Source organism: Meleagris gallopavo, chromosome 26, assembly GCF_000146605.3.
Source record: "Meleagris gallopavo isolate NT-WF06-2002-E0010 breed Aviagen turkey brand Nicholas breeding stock chromosome 26, Turkey_5.1, whole genome shotgun sequence".
Classification (NCBI taxonomy): domain Eukaryota; kingdom Metazoa; phylum Chordata; class Aves; order Galliformes; family Phasianidae; genus Meleagris; species Meleagris gallopavo.
Window position 1 is genome coordinate 1,170,679 of NC_015036.2, and position 14,272 is coordinate 1,184,950.

At 46.7% G+C, this 14,272-nt stretch overlaps 1 protein-coding gene across 1 annotated transcript in view; it reads left to right on the top strand.

Annotated features, from left to right (window-relative positions):
• The window catches only part of KCNJ5 (potassium inwardly rectifying channel subfamily J member 5), a 64,293-nt gene extending 61,415 nt beyond the window's left edge, over nucleotides 1-2,878 (top strand). The window contains exon 3 of the mRNA XM_019622958.2: nucleotides 2,749-2,878. Within this exon, the coding sequence (XP_019478503.1) occupies nucleotides 2,749-2,792 (44 nt within the window). The 3' untranslated portion in view covers nucleotides 2,793-2,878. The remainder of the gene's footprint in view (nucleotides 1-2,748) is intronic.
• The last annotated feature ends 11,394 nt before the right edge of the window (nucleotides 2,879-14,272 follow it).

Genomic DNA, 14,272 nt, shown 5'->3' on the forward strand with positions numbered 1-14,272 from the left:
GCTCATTAAGTTGGTGATTGCTGCCGAGGGAGCAGGAGATGGGTGTTGTTCTGCCATGGGTTTGGTTTTGTTGGAGCTCTGCTGCAGTGAAATTCACTGTTGCACACGGTGTGATCCTCCTGCTCCACTCTGAGCTCTCTGTGTACTTTTGAAGGGTTCGGAGCCTTCAGCCTCTTCGAGAAAAAAAACAACATCCATGGAGGAGATGGGAGGTAAGGAGATACGGGCAGGGTAAGCATGCTGACCTTGTAGTGCTCTGTAGGAGGAGAGCTGGCTTCTTTCTGAGGTTTGGATCCTCTGAGCTATAGTCGTGTGGTCCTGAGGGTGCCAGGAAGGGCTTGCCCTGTATTGTGGTGTAGGGGAGCTGTAGGTTATGAACCTGTTGTGGTTCCTTAAGATTGTTTGCTATGTTCTAGAGTCATGCTGCCTTTTCTTAGGGGGCATGATGCTTATGTTAGCAGCCAGCAGCGATCGATGCACGTTGTGTCGCTGCTGATAGCTGCCTTGTTAAGTGATCCCACTTTGTGCACTAAAATGTGGTCCATGGGAGTCCGAAAGAGTTATGCTCTGCTCCACAGCTATGGTTCTTGGGATAACACTGACCTACTGGTAAAATCCCTCCTGCCCCCACCCCTTTTTTCATAGGCTGTGTGCTTTTCAGTGTGCCTCAGTCATGGTGTGCATGTGTATCACTTAGCATGTCTTATTACAGTTCAGTATTTCCAAGTAATTCACGTGGCTGTCTGGTGTCAGAATCCCCACTTGTAAAGATGAAGAAACTGAAGCACAGAGCAGAAAGATGATGATTAAAATCTCCAAACGTGCCTGTAGAGAAACTTGCAGTGTAATATGACTACTGTGAGTCCTGTCCATTCCCTGCAAACCTCTCTGATCTCATCATCTGCTGATCAGGCCTGCAACAGCACCCCCAGAAAAAGTAGTAACACACACAAAAAATTGCTTTTTCTTTGGCTCTTCAGGTGCTGCAGAAACAATCACACGCCTGGCCTAACGAGCTAATTAGATATCCCCCACACCTGCTCACAGCCCTGTATTGAACACACCTGGCCTCGCCATATGCTTCCTCCTTGCAATTTGGTGCAGTGAAGTGTCTTTGGGTGCCTTTTCTGCTCTGTCTGTGTGTTCAGGAAGCACCAAGACCTCTCTTGAAAGCAGCAGCTCTCAGTATACCCACAAACAGGCAACCCAACCTCCTTTTCCAGTTCTTTCACCTTCCACGAAGAGTTAAAAGCAGAGTCAGCTCTGCCATGAGGTTGTGCTTTATGAAATTATTTCAGGTTGATCACAGTGCATTATGAAGGGTTTCTAGTCATTAATGGGAAGTGAGTTCCTACTGTATGAAGATTAATTTGCTGCCTCAGCCATCTATTGAGTGAATAAGACATGTGAAGATGCAGGCAGTCCAGCTATTAGCATGTTTATCAGGATAAATAGGATGCTGGAAGGATGCCTACATTGTAGAGGCTTCTGTACAATGCACTCAAGCAGGGTTTAGGAATACAAAGTGTTTGGCCAGGAGCAAGACTGAGTAACTGGGTCTTACACCTCGAACCAGACGTGGTTTTGTTGGCACTGCTGCTCTAAAGGAGAGGAAGCATGCTATTTTGGAAGCTAATGAGAGCTTAAAGGCAAATCCTACTTGAGGATGCGCTGTGTGGGCACAGCAGGCAGCTCTGGGTGTGGGTTGGAACTGGTGGGCATCACTTCATTGCCTGACAGATGCAGTTGATGTGGGGTTGGTGGCTGCTGGGGAGCCCTGGTGTCCTTCCTGGGTGAGTTAGACAATATTTTCTGTGCACCTCCACAGTTAAAGTTTTATGGAAGCCTGGTTCTGTTTAACGTAGCTGTAGTTGAGTTATAAATTAATAATCCCTGCTGCTGGGACTGCTGTGTAGCAAGATGGCTTTCGTGAATGTATGCGTAAATAATTCATGCTATTAAATTAGTTGTGTTCCCTGTCCACGGCTCATTTATCTGCTGTGACTACAAATATTCCTCTCTGCAGTTAGAAGGTGTCAGAATGTGCCAAGTGAGAGGTCTGTGCCTCTCGGAAGGAGCCTTTGCCCCCCACTAAAAGGGTCAGGAAGTTCTTTTGACAAAGTGCTCCATAAAAGTCTGCCTTACTGAACGTGATGCTCTCCACAGGAACAGACATGCTCAGACCAAAATCCATCTTGGGTTTTCAGCTCATGGGATGATTGAGGCTCTGTGGGTGGGTTTCTTTGCAAACTATAGCTCTGGGTCTTTTCCAGGCCCTCTTTTAAGGGCTATGCTGTAATGATGTCCCCAGCCTGTGCCTCTTTCCCCACTTTTACAACAGCAAAGATAGGTGTTCTCCCTGTTTCACAGGTGAATTCTGTGGGTTTCCCACCTCACTTTTTTTTTATCAGTATTCCCTCTGTGCTTCTTTGGGAAGCAGTAATTGCTGAAATAGACAAGAGTCCTCATCAGCCTCAGGTCTGAGGCAGCAATGTGGGCATCAATGCTGTGTAAAGGAAGTAAAATGGGCACAGAGGAAAGCAGGAGGGGGAAAAAAAACAAAGCAACAGGAGCCCAAAGGCTGTTATTTTATTGCATAGCCTCTAAAATGGTTGCTTCTTTCTGGCACAACCTGATGTTCCAAAGAACTTTGATGCTGTATTACTTCTGTGTTAGCAAATGATCTTGGACAAGTTGGTGTTGGTTTTCTTAGTCTAATGTTGTCAGTTGTTATTTGTCTTGCCCCAGCTTTGCTGCTCCGGTCCTCGTGTAATACCCAGAGAACAACCTGAGAGATCCCAGGGAGGGCTGAGCTCTGATATCTTCCATCTTCTGCTGCTGCACCAGAAATGTGAGCATCTAACTGTAAGTAAGATAAATACGCTTTTATGCTGTGTACGTAACCTTTGAGTTTGTTCTATTGCCAACTTATCGTTATATATGATCTGGATCAGTTTTGTTTCTGCTGTGTGTATAAATATTGATGAGAAATCCAAAGCCTTTTTTTTTTTTTCTCTGTAGAAAATAACTATGTTTATGTCAGACACAAATAGATGAGTGGGAAATGATGTTCCTTAAACTTCTGCTTTGGTGTATTTAGGAGACGTATCAAGCACAGACAACTGCGTGTCTGAATACCAAATGCAGTTAGTTTGGGACCAATTTGTTCACTGGGAAAGCTTCTGGAGAAACATTTCAGCATATTGGAAAGCACTAATAGGAGATCTAAGGGGTTTTGCTGCAATGTTTATAGGTACTTGTGATAAATGCTTTTGGTGGAAGGAAAAGAAGACAGACGTAGTCATAATGTTGCTGAAGGGAACTCTGTAACTCTGAAAGAACTTTGAGTTTTGGAACTTAGTTTTTTGGGAGGTCTGATTGGTGTTTCTTGGTTAGAAGAGGTTTCCTTTACCCTGAGAAAAGCATGCTGAAATGTTGAAGGGATGGATTGTGTTGTGATTCTAAATTGCTCACCTATCTAGCCCTGGTTTGCCTAGCAGGTAATGTTTGCTCTGGTTGAGCTTCATACTGGGATTTTCAGATGGTGCTTAACAAGCACCTGGTCTGCTTTGTAAATGATCCTGGAAATGGAGAGCAGTGGCTGCTCCAGGATGCAGGGCTGTGCTGTGCTGGTTTGATGTGCTTTGTCCCATTTGGTCAATGGGAGGCAGGGACAGGAGGAGGCACACGGATGGATGTGAGTGCTCACAGGCAAGAAATGGCTTCTGATATCTCCTTTTAAAGATGCTGCAAAGAGGCACAGGAGCAGTTTATTGAGACACCACAGACAGGCTTGAGTAATTCTGAAATACCCAATCCCTCCTCCTTGTGTTTCTTGGGTTTTGATGCTGCATTCTGGGAGGCTTCCTCCAGCTGTAGCTCTCCATTTGTGCGATGCTGTTTCCACAAAACATAAAGCATTCTCTGTTTTCCTACCTATTTATATGACTAGATTAACACTGAATTTTACTGAGCATGTCAAAACTGGAGATGCACCATAAGAGAGAAATATAATCTAATAGGAAGGAATACACCACTCTGGAGCAGTCAAGCTGTGAGATGAAAGATATGGTTTGAAACAAATGAACTGATGCATTGTGGAAGGAAATTAACACACTCTCCTCTTTCACCCCTGTGCCCCTCAAGAGAAAAAGCTAAAATTCTTCCGACAACTCCAACTTGAAACGTTATGGCAGTATTCAAATCTCATACCCAGTGTGCATCCTTTGCAAAGATTAAGAGCAATAGCAAAGTTAAAGGTGATGGAAGTAGATGGACGATGTGGTGGGGCGATGAGGAGGGGGAGAGTCAGCTGGGATTGGGATGTATGTAACTCTAAAATATATTGATCAGATGTATGAATGCGTCTTGGTGTCCTCAGGGCTGTGGTAGTTCCCAGACTGTTTGCCTTGAAATGAAAGCAATTTAATCTTTAAAAATAATAATGAAAGAGTAAGCTGTAAATGAGACCTTCTGGCAGACTGATGGGGCTGCTGTCCCAGAGGTGGATGCACATGCTAAGATGACAAATGAGGTCATTAAAGTAAATAGTGTAAATTGAGTTTTGGCAGTGGGTAGGAATCCTTATTGCAATGGAGGGCATTAATATGGGGAGGGAAGCAGAGGAAGAACTCACTGGTGATGTGTTGATCTTGGGGCAGAGAAGCAGCGCAATTTTGTAGCAGTTCCAGCTCTCCACTTCATTGCCCTGCAGTGAGCCCCTTTAATTTAGCAGGATTTCAGCATGGCTTGGCTTAGCAATGTGTTTAGGATCACAAAGTGTCATTGAATAGCAGGGGATGCTGCTTACCCTGCGCTGCAGTGCTCCTTCCTGGTGCAGTTCGTTCTGGGACTTTGTGCTGGGGGCACAACGTTGCTTTGCACATAGATTCTCTTTTCTTCAGAGGTTTCTTACAGATCTTTAAAGTCTGACCTCTCAGTGTCCTCCTGATGCCATTCCTTGCAGGTTAAGGCATTGCCTTGAGTGGTTTCCCTCCACCACTGTCCTTCCTGTGACCATGGGGATGAGCTTCCCCTCCTGAGCAATGCAACCAGTTGTACTTAATTTATGTAAAGGCACCTTACAAGAACATACTAATTATACAGAATTTGGTATATTCTTTGTATTAATACACTAGACCTATATTTCCAGTTCTCTGCAGTTCATTTTCTTTGCTCATCCTAACGTGAGCATTAGTTATGCAGCTTGGATCTGTGCAGTACAACTTTTGGCACTGTGCTCACAGCCAGCTTTGTCTGCATGCTCCTGAAGCTCCCAGCATAGGTGAGAGCCAGGGGAGTGGTTATGTACAAACACACTGCTCAGTGATGCTCTGTATGCTGTGCAGTGAGCGTGGGCACAACGGTGTCCCAGCCAAAGGTAACCCACAGCTAGTGGGGATGGCATGCAGGAGAGGAGGGAGCAGTGTGTTTGCCACCCTAAGTGCGGATCCTGTTCCTGGAGCATCATAAGGCAAGGCAGGCATCGAAGGGACAAATCCCACTGTGTTAATCTGAGTAGTAATGATGATGGAAGCTAATAGCATTAACTAATAGAACAGGATGAGATTAATAGAGAAAGCACTGAAATGTACTTTTCCTACTGGGCTTGCAGAGGGAGATGTTCCTTTAAAAGCATTCATCTCCTAACTCTCCTAAGGCTGCTTTTTTCTGTATTTTACAACGTGCTTTAAAAATAAAAAAGGAAATTGCAGAAACGTCCTTCCTCTGCCCAGGAAGTGCAGATCTCTTTTGAACCCATCACGGCATAGTAATACTGATTTGTGTGGAGTGTTGAAAGGAACAAGCACTAAAGCTGTTTGGGATGCTGAGAGTGGCCCTGCACTTGTGGGAAGGAGGGAAGCTGAAGGCTTAAGGAGAGTTTGAGGCATTTGCATTAACAAGCACTGGTGGCTTTGGATTTGGTTATCTCTGAAACGCATTTCACACTAGCATCTCTTATCACTGTAGCATGAAGTAATACTTCTAGAGTGTTTTCTTGCTTTATAATTTGAAGAAATGCTGTAGGAGAGGTGGGGGATGAGCAGGGAAATGCGATGTGAAGGAGCTCAAGTAGCACTTAAAATCAGGAGCCCAGACAATCTGCACCAGGTGGCCGTACGTGGTCTCTAAAAGCAGCTTTCCCATAAATGCTGGGAGGACCACTGTGTGGCCGTGCTGGTGTGGCTGTTTTACATTCCATTTGCAGCACGGAAAGCTTTGTGATATCCATATCACACAGTGTGGGGCAGGCTGACTTGAAGGTCTCTTGTCACAGAGCTCATGGCTGTTAAGTGTGACAGCACGGTGCCTGTCCCCTGCTAGCCCGTGTTCCTTGCCTTGCAGCAGAGCAGGGCTGCTGTGCTGTGCTGGCCCATGTGCTCTTGGGGGTTGATGCAGAGCTTAGCAAGTTTAAAAAATTCTTTTGCTCTTTCTGCAGACAAAAAGCATATAGAAATGCTTGCAGCAGGTGCAGAGCTGTAGCTTTCTTCCCATCTCCCCAGTGTCAGCCCAGCTGGGCTCTTACAGGACATGCTTGCTTGGAGTTCTCCTTTCTGTAGCTTCAGGATGGACTGGCTCTCTTGGCTTTGAGCTCGTTTTCACAAAGCCCAACGAAGCATGAATCATGGTTTCTTGAAGACTGAGAGTTAATTTGCTTAGTTCTTCCTTTGTAATTACTGCAGACTGCAAGTCTGCTCTGCTGTGCTGGGAGTGGCAACCTGAGCTGCAGTAAATGCGCCTTGAAAAAGGGGCCAGGAGGAAAATGCCAGTTCATAGGAGCCTGGGGCTGATGGGAATGGGGCTGAGATGGCAGCTCAGCTCAGCACCATCCTAGTGAAGATCCTGGCTGTGAGGGGATCATTCAGCCTATGCTGCTCCTGTCAAGCTTGGGGTCTCTGGGCGCCTGATGGAGCTGTGGGTGTCCCTGTTCATTGCAGGGAGTGAGAAATGTTCAAAACCTTCTATGCTGGAGAGAAACAGTCTTTGAAAGAAAAAAGAATGTTTGGCTGTTGTAAATGGAACTCGGGGCAGTTCCACGTGGCCATGCAGAGCAGACCAACAGCAACACATCCCCAACCAACAAATGTTCCTTGAATAACAGATTGATTTGCTTAGGAGTGCTTTCCCCTAAGCAAACTTCCACATCAATAACTAATTATTTGCAGGAATAATTTTTCAAATTTCCCATCACAAATACATTCAAGAAAATGGTGAGGTGCTCCAGCCCATCTGTGAACAGAAAGAGGTAAAGCTAATTATTCCCTTGGCTCCAATGCTAATAGGCACATTATTTTTTCCTGCTTGTACTTGATGGAATAGCTGTGCTTAACCCATGGCCCAGCTTATGCTGGGTGGGGGGGGGGAGTGGGAAGAAAAATCATTCAACTAAATCGTTCCAGAAGCTGAACTGGTTCATTAACTGGAAGTTGGTAGTGTAGTTTTGAACCTAATCACTGTGTATAAACCAATAGCATCTGTAGTAAGAGTTTGCACACAATGAATGACATTTAGATCCACAAAGGTGCTGCATCTCCAGGGCTTCCACCTCGAAAATCAAGCACCATAACGTTAAAATGTGGCTTTCTCCCTCAATGTTTCCCTTCATTTTTATTTTTTCCTGACATGGTAGAATACTGAAATGTACCACCTGCTAACTGCTGGTGATTCTGGGAAGCGTGGAGGAGAGGACAACATCCCTCTTGGGTATTTTGTTTGTATCTGGTAACAAGTCAGCACAAGCTTCCCCAGAGACACCAAACCAATGATGGATTTCAATCAGTTTCTGTCCTTGCAGCTGAGTTGCTGCTTTGGTTATCTTGATAAAACCTGCTCAGTAACTTTCCTTCCAGCTCCATGGATTGCTGCTGAATACATTCAGCACTTGCTGTTGTCACTGCCGTAGCCTTGTGTGGAAACCAGACCTGGTGAAATAAGCTGCTGTGTGCAAAATGTGGCTGTGAGGGGAGAGTTCAGTGCAGTTATACCCCAAATCATCATCTGCCTCTTGTGCACCTTCCAATGGCCACTTCTGGCACCGCAGGGTCTGTTCTGCTCTTTGTTTTTCACAGCTGGAACTCCATCCAGGTTTGCTCCTGCAGTGCTGAGAACACGTTTCCTTCCCCTTAGTCTCTTGTTGAGAACTCTCTCTCCAGGGTGTGTTGTGTTTTGCTTGTCGTCAGCAGCTTTCTCTGGAGAGGCTAAATCCTTCCTTCCCTCCCTGGTGCCTCCTGTCCTTCTGTTAAATAATCTGTCTGTACAACTCAGCCAGAAATGCTCTTGTAGAAAACCGGGCTGAAAGCCCATGTGTGCCTGCTCATTAGCTAGGAGTAGCAAATCCAGGGCAGTTGTGTGACCGACTGTGGCCCTGCTTCGCCTCAAGGCACAGATGGTCATGGATGGTGCAGCGCAGGAGGGCAGTGGGGTGTTCCAGAGCTGTGGAGATGTGGCACTGAGGGACGTGGGCATGGTGGGGTGGGATTGGGTTGGGGATCTGAGAGGTTCTTTCCAATCTCAGCGATTCTATGGTTCTATGATTTGAGTGAAAATGAGTCCAAGTTAGCCAGCAGCACGGATTTACAGTGGATCACTCTGCTCTTCCTCCACACACCAACAGCTCTCTGGGGAGCAGGACGTCCCAGGGAGCGCACGAGTTTGGTCTGCCTGTCATGGCCATCAATGGGCTGCATTTACACTGCACTTGCACCAAGACCCGCTCCCTGTCTGACTTTGCAGTCAGTGATGGGTTGTAACCGTGCCAGGAACAAAAATAGTCCTTTTGAAGACCACCTTCTGTCCTTAAGATCAAGCAGGGATTCTCATCTCTGCTCTTCTGAGCTGCTATCTTTGCCCAAGTCCTTGCGGGGGCTGGATGAGAACCAATCTCCTTGTCTAGAAAAGCTGGAGGAGGGAAGGAAATAAACCTCATTTGTGTAAGTGTAGGGAAAACACAAGAACACTGTGAGCATTAGTGTCGCTTCTGTATTAATAAGTCTCTAATAAGGCCCCAGGTTTTTTCTCCAGTCTAAAAATACCCCTCCAACTTGGCAGCGTGCTGTCGCTGTGATAATGAATGTGTAGCAGCGTGTGCGTGCCATAGCTTCTGCCCTTCCCTCCTTGGGCTGACAGCAACTCTGCTGTTCTCTGAGCAGAGACTGGAGAATGCAGACTGAGCTATAAGGAAGCCCCCTCTGACTCCTCGCTCCATTCTGTAGGGCTGCAGCCTGGAAATCTGAGTTTCAGTGGAACCAGGTGTATTATGGCAGTGTCACATCCCTTAGCCAGTGTGAGCAGCAGAACACAAAGCAAGAATGGCACCAAAAACAAAAGGCTATTTTAAAAATGATGGAGCTAATGTAGGTTTGCTTAAAATCCAGAAGTCTGTGTGCATCCCTGCTTACAAGGTGATTATGCAGCTTGGAGCAAGGAGGGCTCCCTGCACACATTCTGGTTTATGAATATGTGTTAAAATGGTTCTTTAGGGTCTGAGCTGGGAGAGGACAGTGGTAGTGCTGCTGCCCAAATACGTCCTTATGCTGTGAAAACTTTCAGTCTGAGCTGATATTAAAAGCCAGAGCTGTAACACAATAGCTATGAACTGGTCTGGGCACTGCTGTTCTCTCAAGTGGGGCTGTGAGCAGTGCCTGTCCTTTGTGGCATGAATGATGGGCACCTTCTGGTCCTTATAGCTTAGCTTGGACCGTTGCAGCCAGAAATTACGAATCACATGGGAAGCCCAGGTTGTTTGGTGGCTTTTTCCTTCTTTGCATTCTTTGTCAGATGAAAAAAGATTTCCAGATCTTCTCCACGTTACTATTTGGATTTCTCTCCTCAGCACTCAGTTTAGTCTTATGCTTCCCCTTATCTGTATGGGCAGCCAGAAATAGGTGTGAAGAGCAGGATTTATGGATTCTAGTGTTGAGGGGCAGCTACTTTGTGCCCATGAGTTTAGCTTGCACGTGAAGGCAAAGGGATTTCTCATTGATGGTGTCCAACAGGATGCTCCTGGGGAGAGCATGGCCTGGAGGGGGACATTAAACACTGTGTTTCACTTGTTACTTTAATTGCTTTCCATATCACTCAGAGGGAAAACACCTGCTGTGAGGAGCCCTGCTATTTCTGCTTGATTTTCCTCCTTTTTCTCTCCTTCCTCTTCTCTGCTGCTCTCCTGTGCTCCGCAGCAGCTCAGGGCGACTTGGAGTGCTGTTCAAGTGTATTGAATGGGGAATGAGGGCTGAGCTCCAAGCTCTGCTGCTCTTTGTCTGCAGACGTGTGTTTCTCCAGGTTATCTGCTGATTTCCCAGTGCAACTGAGCAGGAGGTTCTTAGCAAACCCCAGCAACACTCTGACAGCTGGATTTGGCCAAGCTTTGACACTCCTGTTGACTTATATTTCAAATTTATTATGTCCTCTCATCCCATGCAGCTGAAAGATTTATTGCTGCCAGAGGAGCCCTAGAAATGTCCTTTTCTTGCAGTTTTACCTTGAAGTTTCAGTAGTAGATTGGTAATTCACTGCACGTGCAGGGCACAGTGCACTTCTTTCTCCTAACTGCATTTGGGAGGGCTGTTTGTGACTCTCAATGAGGCAGAGCTACAGCAATGTCAGATGTGACCCGAGCAGTTGGGGTCCAGGAAACTTACAAGGCTGCAGAGAAGTGAAGTCAGCCCTGTCCTTGCACATCTCTCTCCTATGCCTTTTCACAAGGACGACGGGCTGGCTTGCACTGTATCCTGGGAAATATCCATAATGGATTTCTCTTTGCAGAAAATACTGAGCACTGACTTCGTCTTTGGAAGAACAGAGCAGAAAATGTAATTGAACCAGCAAATCATCAAGTGTTTGGTGTCCTGGGTAGGGCAGAAGCCTTCAGAGAAAGGACTGCAGAGCTGTTTGCCAGCATTTGCTGCTGGGTGATGTCCCTGGGCTGAGGGACTTCTGTACAATGTCAGCTCCACAAAGCAATGGTGCTCAGTAATGGGAGCCTTTGCTGCTTGTTTTAGTCCCTGCACAAGAGGTATGCACACAGGCAGGTGGGTTACCAGGCACCTAGCAGAAGCTCATTTGCAGAAGGCAAGAGTGCCAGCTCATTTGTTGATTCCAGCTCAGAGAAAAAGTCTCAACAATTGTTTAAATGGAAAATGCTGTGTGTACATAGCAGGCAATTCACAGCTGTCAGGTGAAGATGTTGCTCGACAGCAAGCAGGCTCCTGCACTGCCCTGATCCATGTGGCCCATGCCGTGTCTGCTGTACAGCTGGCAGGCCTGGCACACGCAGGTAGAGTCACTGACAGACACTCAGGAGGTTCAATAATAAGCCTGATACCAAAACCAGGGCCATTACAATTTGGGGAGGAAAATAGGACAGTGTGGGAGGAAGCTCTTCTGCTTCATCTCTGGTTTCTTGCTTTCAGCTTTTTCTTCTCCTCTTCCTTGTTCTCGAGGAATCAGAGAGCAATCAGGGCATCCATGCTGGTGGTTCTTTGTGGAAGAGCTTAAGTCGGGAAATGTTTCACAGGGTTTTAATGGATAGAGAGAAAAAGAACCTCTTCAAACTGAATTGCTTTGACGTTTCTCTTTCTGAAGTGCTGATGCAGTTTTGGAGCATGAAAGCCCACGTGCAGAAGCAGGGAGGCTGGGCATGATCCCTTGCAGTCTGGTACAGCTCCATCCTGCTCCTCTGCCTGGGAAAACTAATAAGAAAAATCCCCTTTGTATTTCTGAGGAGCAATTAGAGGCTCAGCTTCTCAACATTGATTAGCTGCTTAATTACCTCTGAAGATCCTGCCTAATTTGTTGATGCTTGAGCTAAGCTAATGTTTAAAACCTGAAACCGGTTTTGCTGAGTGCAGAGAGCTTCAGAAAGGGCTGTGGATCTCACATCAGCATGGAAGGGTAAATTATGAGACTGGTTTGAAGCCAGTAGGATAAAATCAGTCATCATGGGGCTGCAACCATCTTGGGCAGTATCTGCACGGACCCATTTTCACCTCTGGTTGCCATTTGACCCCTTGTACCCAAGAAGGACTGATTAGTTAGAAATTGAACTGTAGTGAAATCCATCTTTGCCAATATTTTGGCGAATGTTATGCTTGACAGACAACTCGTGTCCTTCTCAGGACAGGAGTATTTGTATGCAGGAACTGTGCATGGTTATATATTCTTGCTCTGCTCTGCTTTAATCCAGTAGGAGTCTAACCCAGAGCAGAAGTCAAGTTGCAGGAGGTGATGCCAGGTGTGATGTTGGCTCTGCCAGGTTGGCTCTTGTTGGGGAGGAGAGTAAACGGGAGCACTGCTGGCAGCAGGGGGATGCTGGGGGTGCTAAACATGCCCTGTACAGCCCCTCACTGTGCTGGGATGCTGCCTGAAGCACTGCCTTTGGGGAGCAGGCTGAAGGCAAAGTACAAGGCATGGTGCCCCTCTGTTGTGTGATGTATGTTAGAGGAATAAATGAAGCAGATGTTGAGAGCAGGAATGTTAATCTAATACACATTAATGAAATTTGGGACAGTCAGTTTATTCAGCTCAAGATGGCAAGCAATAGCTCATTACTTTAGGGAGCTCCTGGGCAGCTTCATAGCACCCAGAGCCTGAGCACCATGCAGAAGGGAAGCAGGCTGGTGGGATGTCTTTGTAGGGTCGTGTACACGCAGCTCAGCCTGCTGTACCCCAGGAACTGTACTGAAAGCCAGTCCCTGTGGTGAAACTACTGCCAGGTCTGAGTTTTGGAGATGTGCAGGCCTTCATCCCAAGCACTGGATCTGAGTTGTAGCTGTGACACACACAGGAAGCTGTGATAACTGTAGGAAAAAGAGAGACCGATCTTAATTCCTTGCAGTCTCTCTTCTCCTTTATGATGGATCAGGCAATGACAGAGCCTCTTTTCCAGTGATGCTATTTGTGGGCGGATGGAAATAAACAGCTTCCTTCTAATTTGACAAGTTTGGGTTTTAAGCTCCTCTCTGTCTGACCTGAAACCTCAAACAGACATGTCTGCTCCCTTCTGTTCCTCACCACTGCTCCATTATTCATCCTCCAGGAGATGAGCTGGAGGAAGGCCGGAACAAGGACACTTAGGCTGCTCGATCTGAGGGTGGGAGCAGAGCCATGCTCTGTGAAGAAATGCTAATGCGTGTGCAGGAGCAGAGGTTGCATCTATAATTCAAACCCACAGATTTCGTTTGCCAAGGATGTGAGACTCGGCAAACAAGGGCTCAGGACGTGGTTTCTGAGGGCTGCAGATGGAGCACAAGGCATCTTGCTGGGATCCAGGAGCACACCTGGGCTGGGGCTGCTCAGGGCAGTGCTCTGAGCAGAGCTCACTGCACAACGATGCCGATTGCTGTGCTCATCCTGCAGCATGAGATAATCCTAGGGCAGAAAGGAAACGTCTGTGGGTTTGGGGTTTTCTTAAAGTGCTTTTGTTGTGCTGCTGACCGAGGAGAATACTGTTCCATTTTAAAAAGTTGCCCTTTAACATTGTTTCCTTTTTCCAAGAGGCTTTTGTGTGGGGGGAAAATAGGAGAGTGTTTAGAGCTGCCTTTCTCTTGCTGTGTTACAGAAACCAGTGACAGCTCTGCGGTAACTGAGGCACCTTCTGTACCCTACGTGCACCTCAGCATGAGCTGGAAGGTTGTTGCATTGTGCAGTGCTATCAGCAAACCTCCCCTTTTGTTTGGTAATTCTTGGATGTCCAACATGCTGTCCTATTTGTGTTTGGGGGGCACAGGCTTCATTGTGCACCCGCCCCCTCCCAGCATCCCAGCTTCTGCTGTAGAAGCTGAGACAGACTGTGCTCCTGTTCCCATCCCTTGGGGCTGGATGAACGGGGAGAAGTGAAACTGAAGGGAGAGAAAAGGTGCCAAAGGTGCAAAACCAACCAGAAAAACCCAAATCCTTTATGTAAGGTGACTGCTATGATGCCCCTGAGAAAGAAAACCAAAAGATTTTGAGATAAATGAAACCTGTGAAAGGTGATGAGCAGGTGATGATGGAAGGGCAAGGGGCACAGGAGGTGTGTCTCCCAGCCTTGGGAGCAAGCCTTGGGCTGTGGATGTGGCTCTGCTGGCTGCCTGCCTGCCTGAGAACCTGGCCCTGTCTGGCACTTTGTTTTATAAATCTTGTGTTTAAATTTACAACTTGAAGTGCAACAGGAAGACATTCCCCTAGAATATTGCTACTGATGAGACCGCCTGTCTTTGAGACTGAGCGCTGATTTGGAGGAGAGGAGACTTCGGTTTTTGTGTGCACACCCTTTGTGGATTCGTTGTCACTC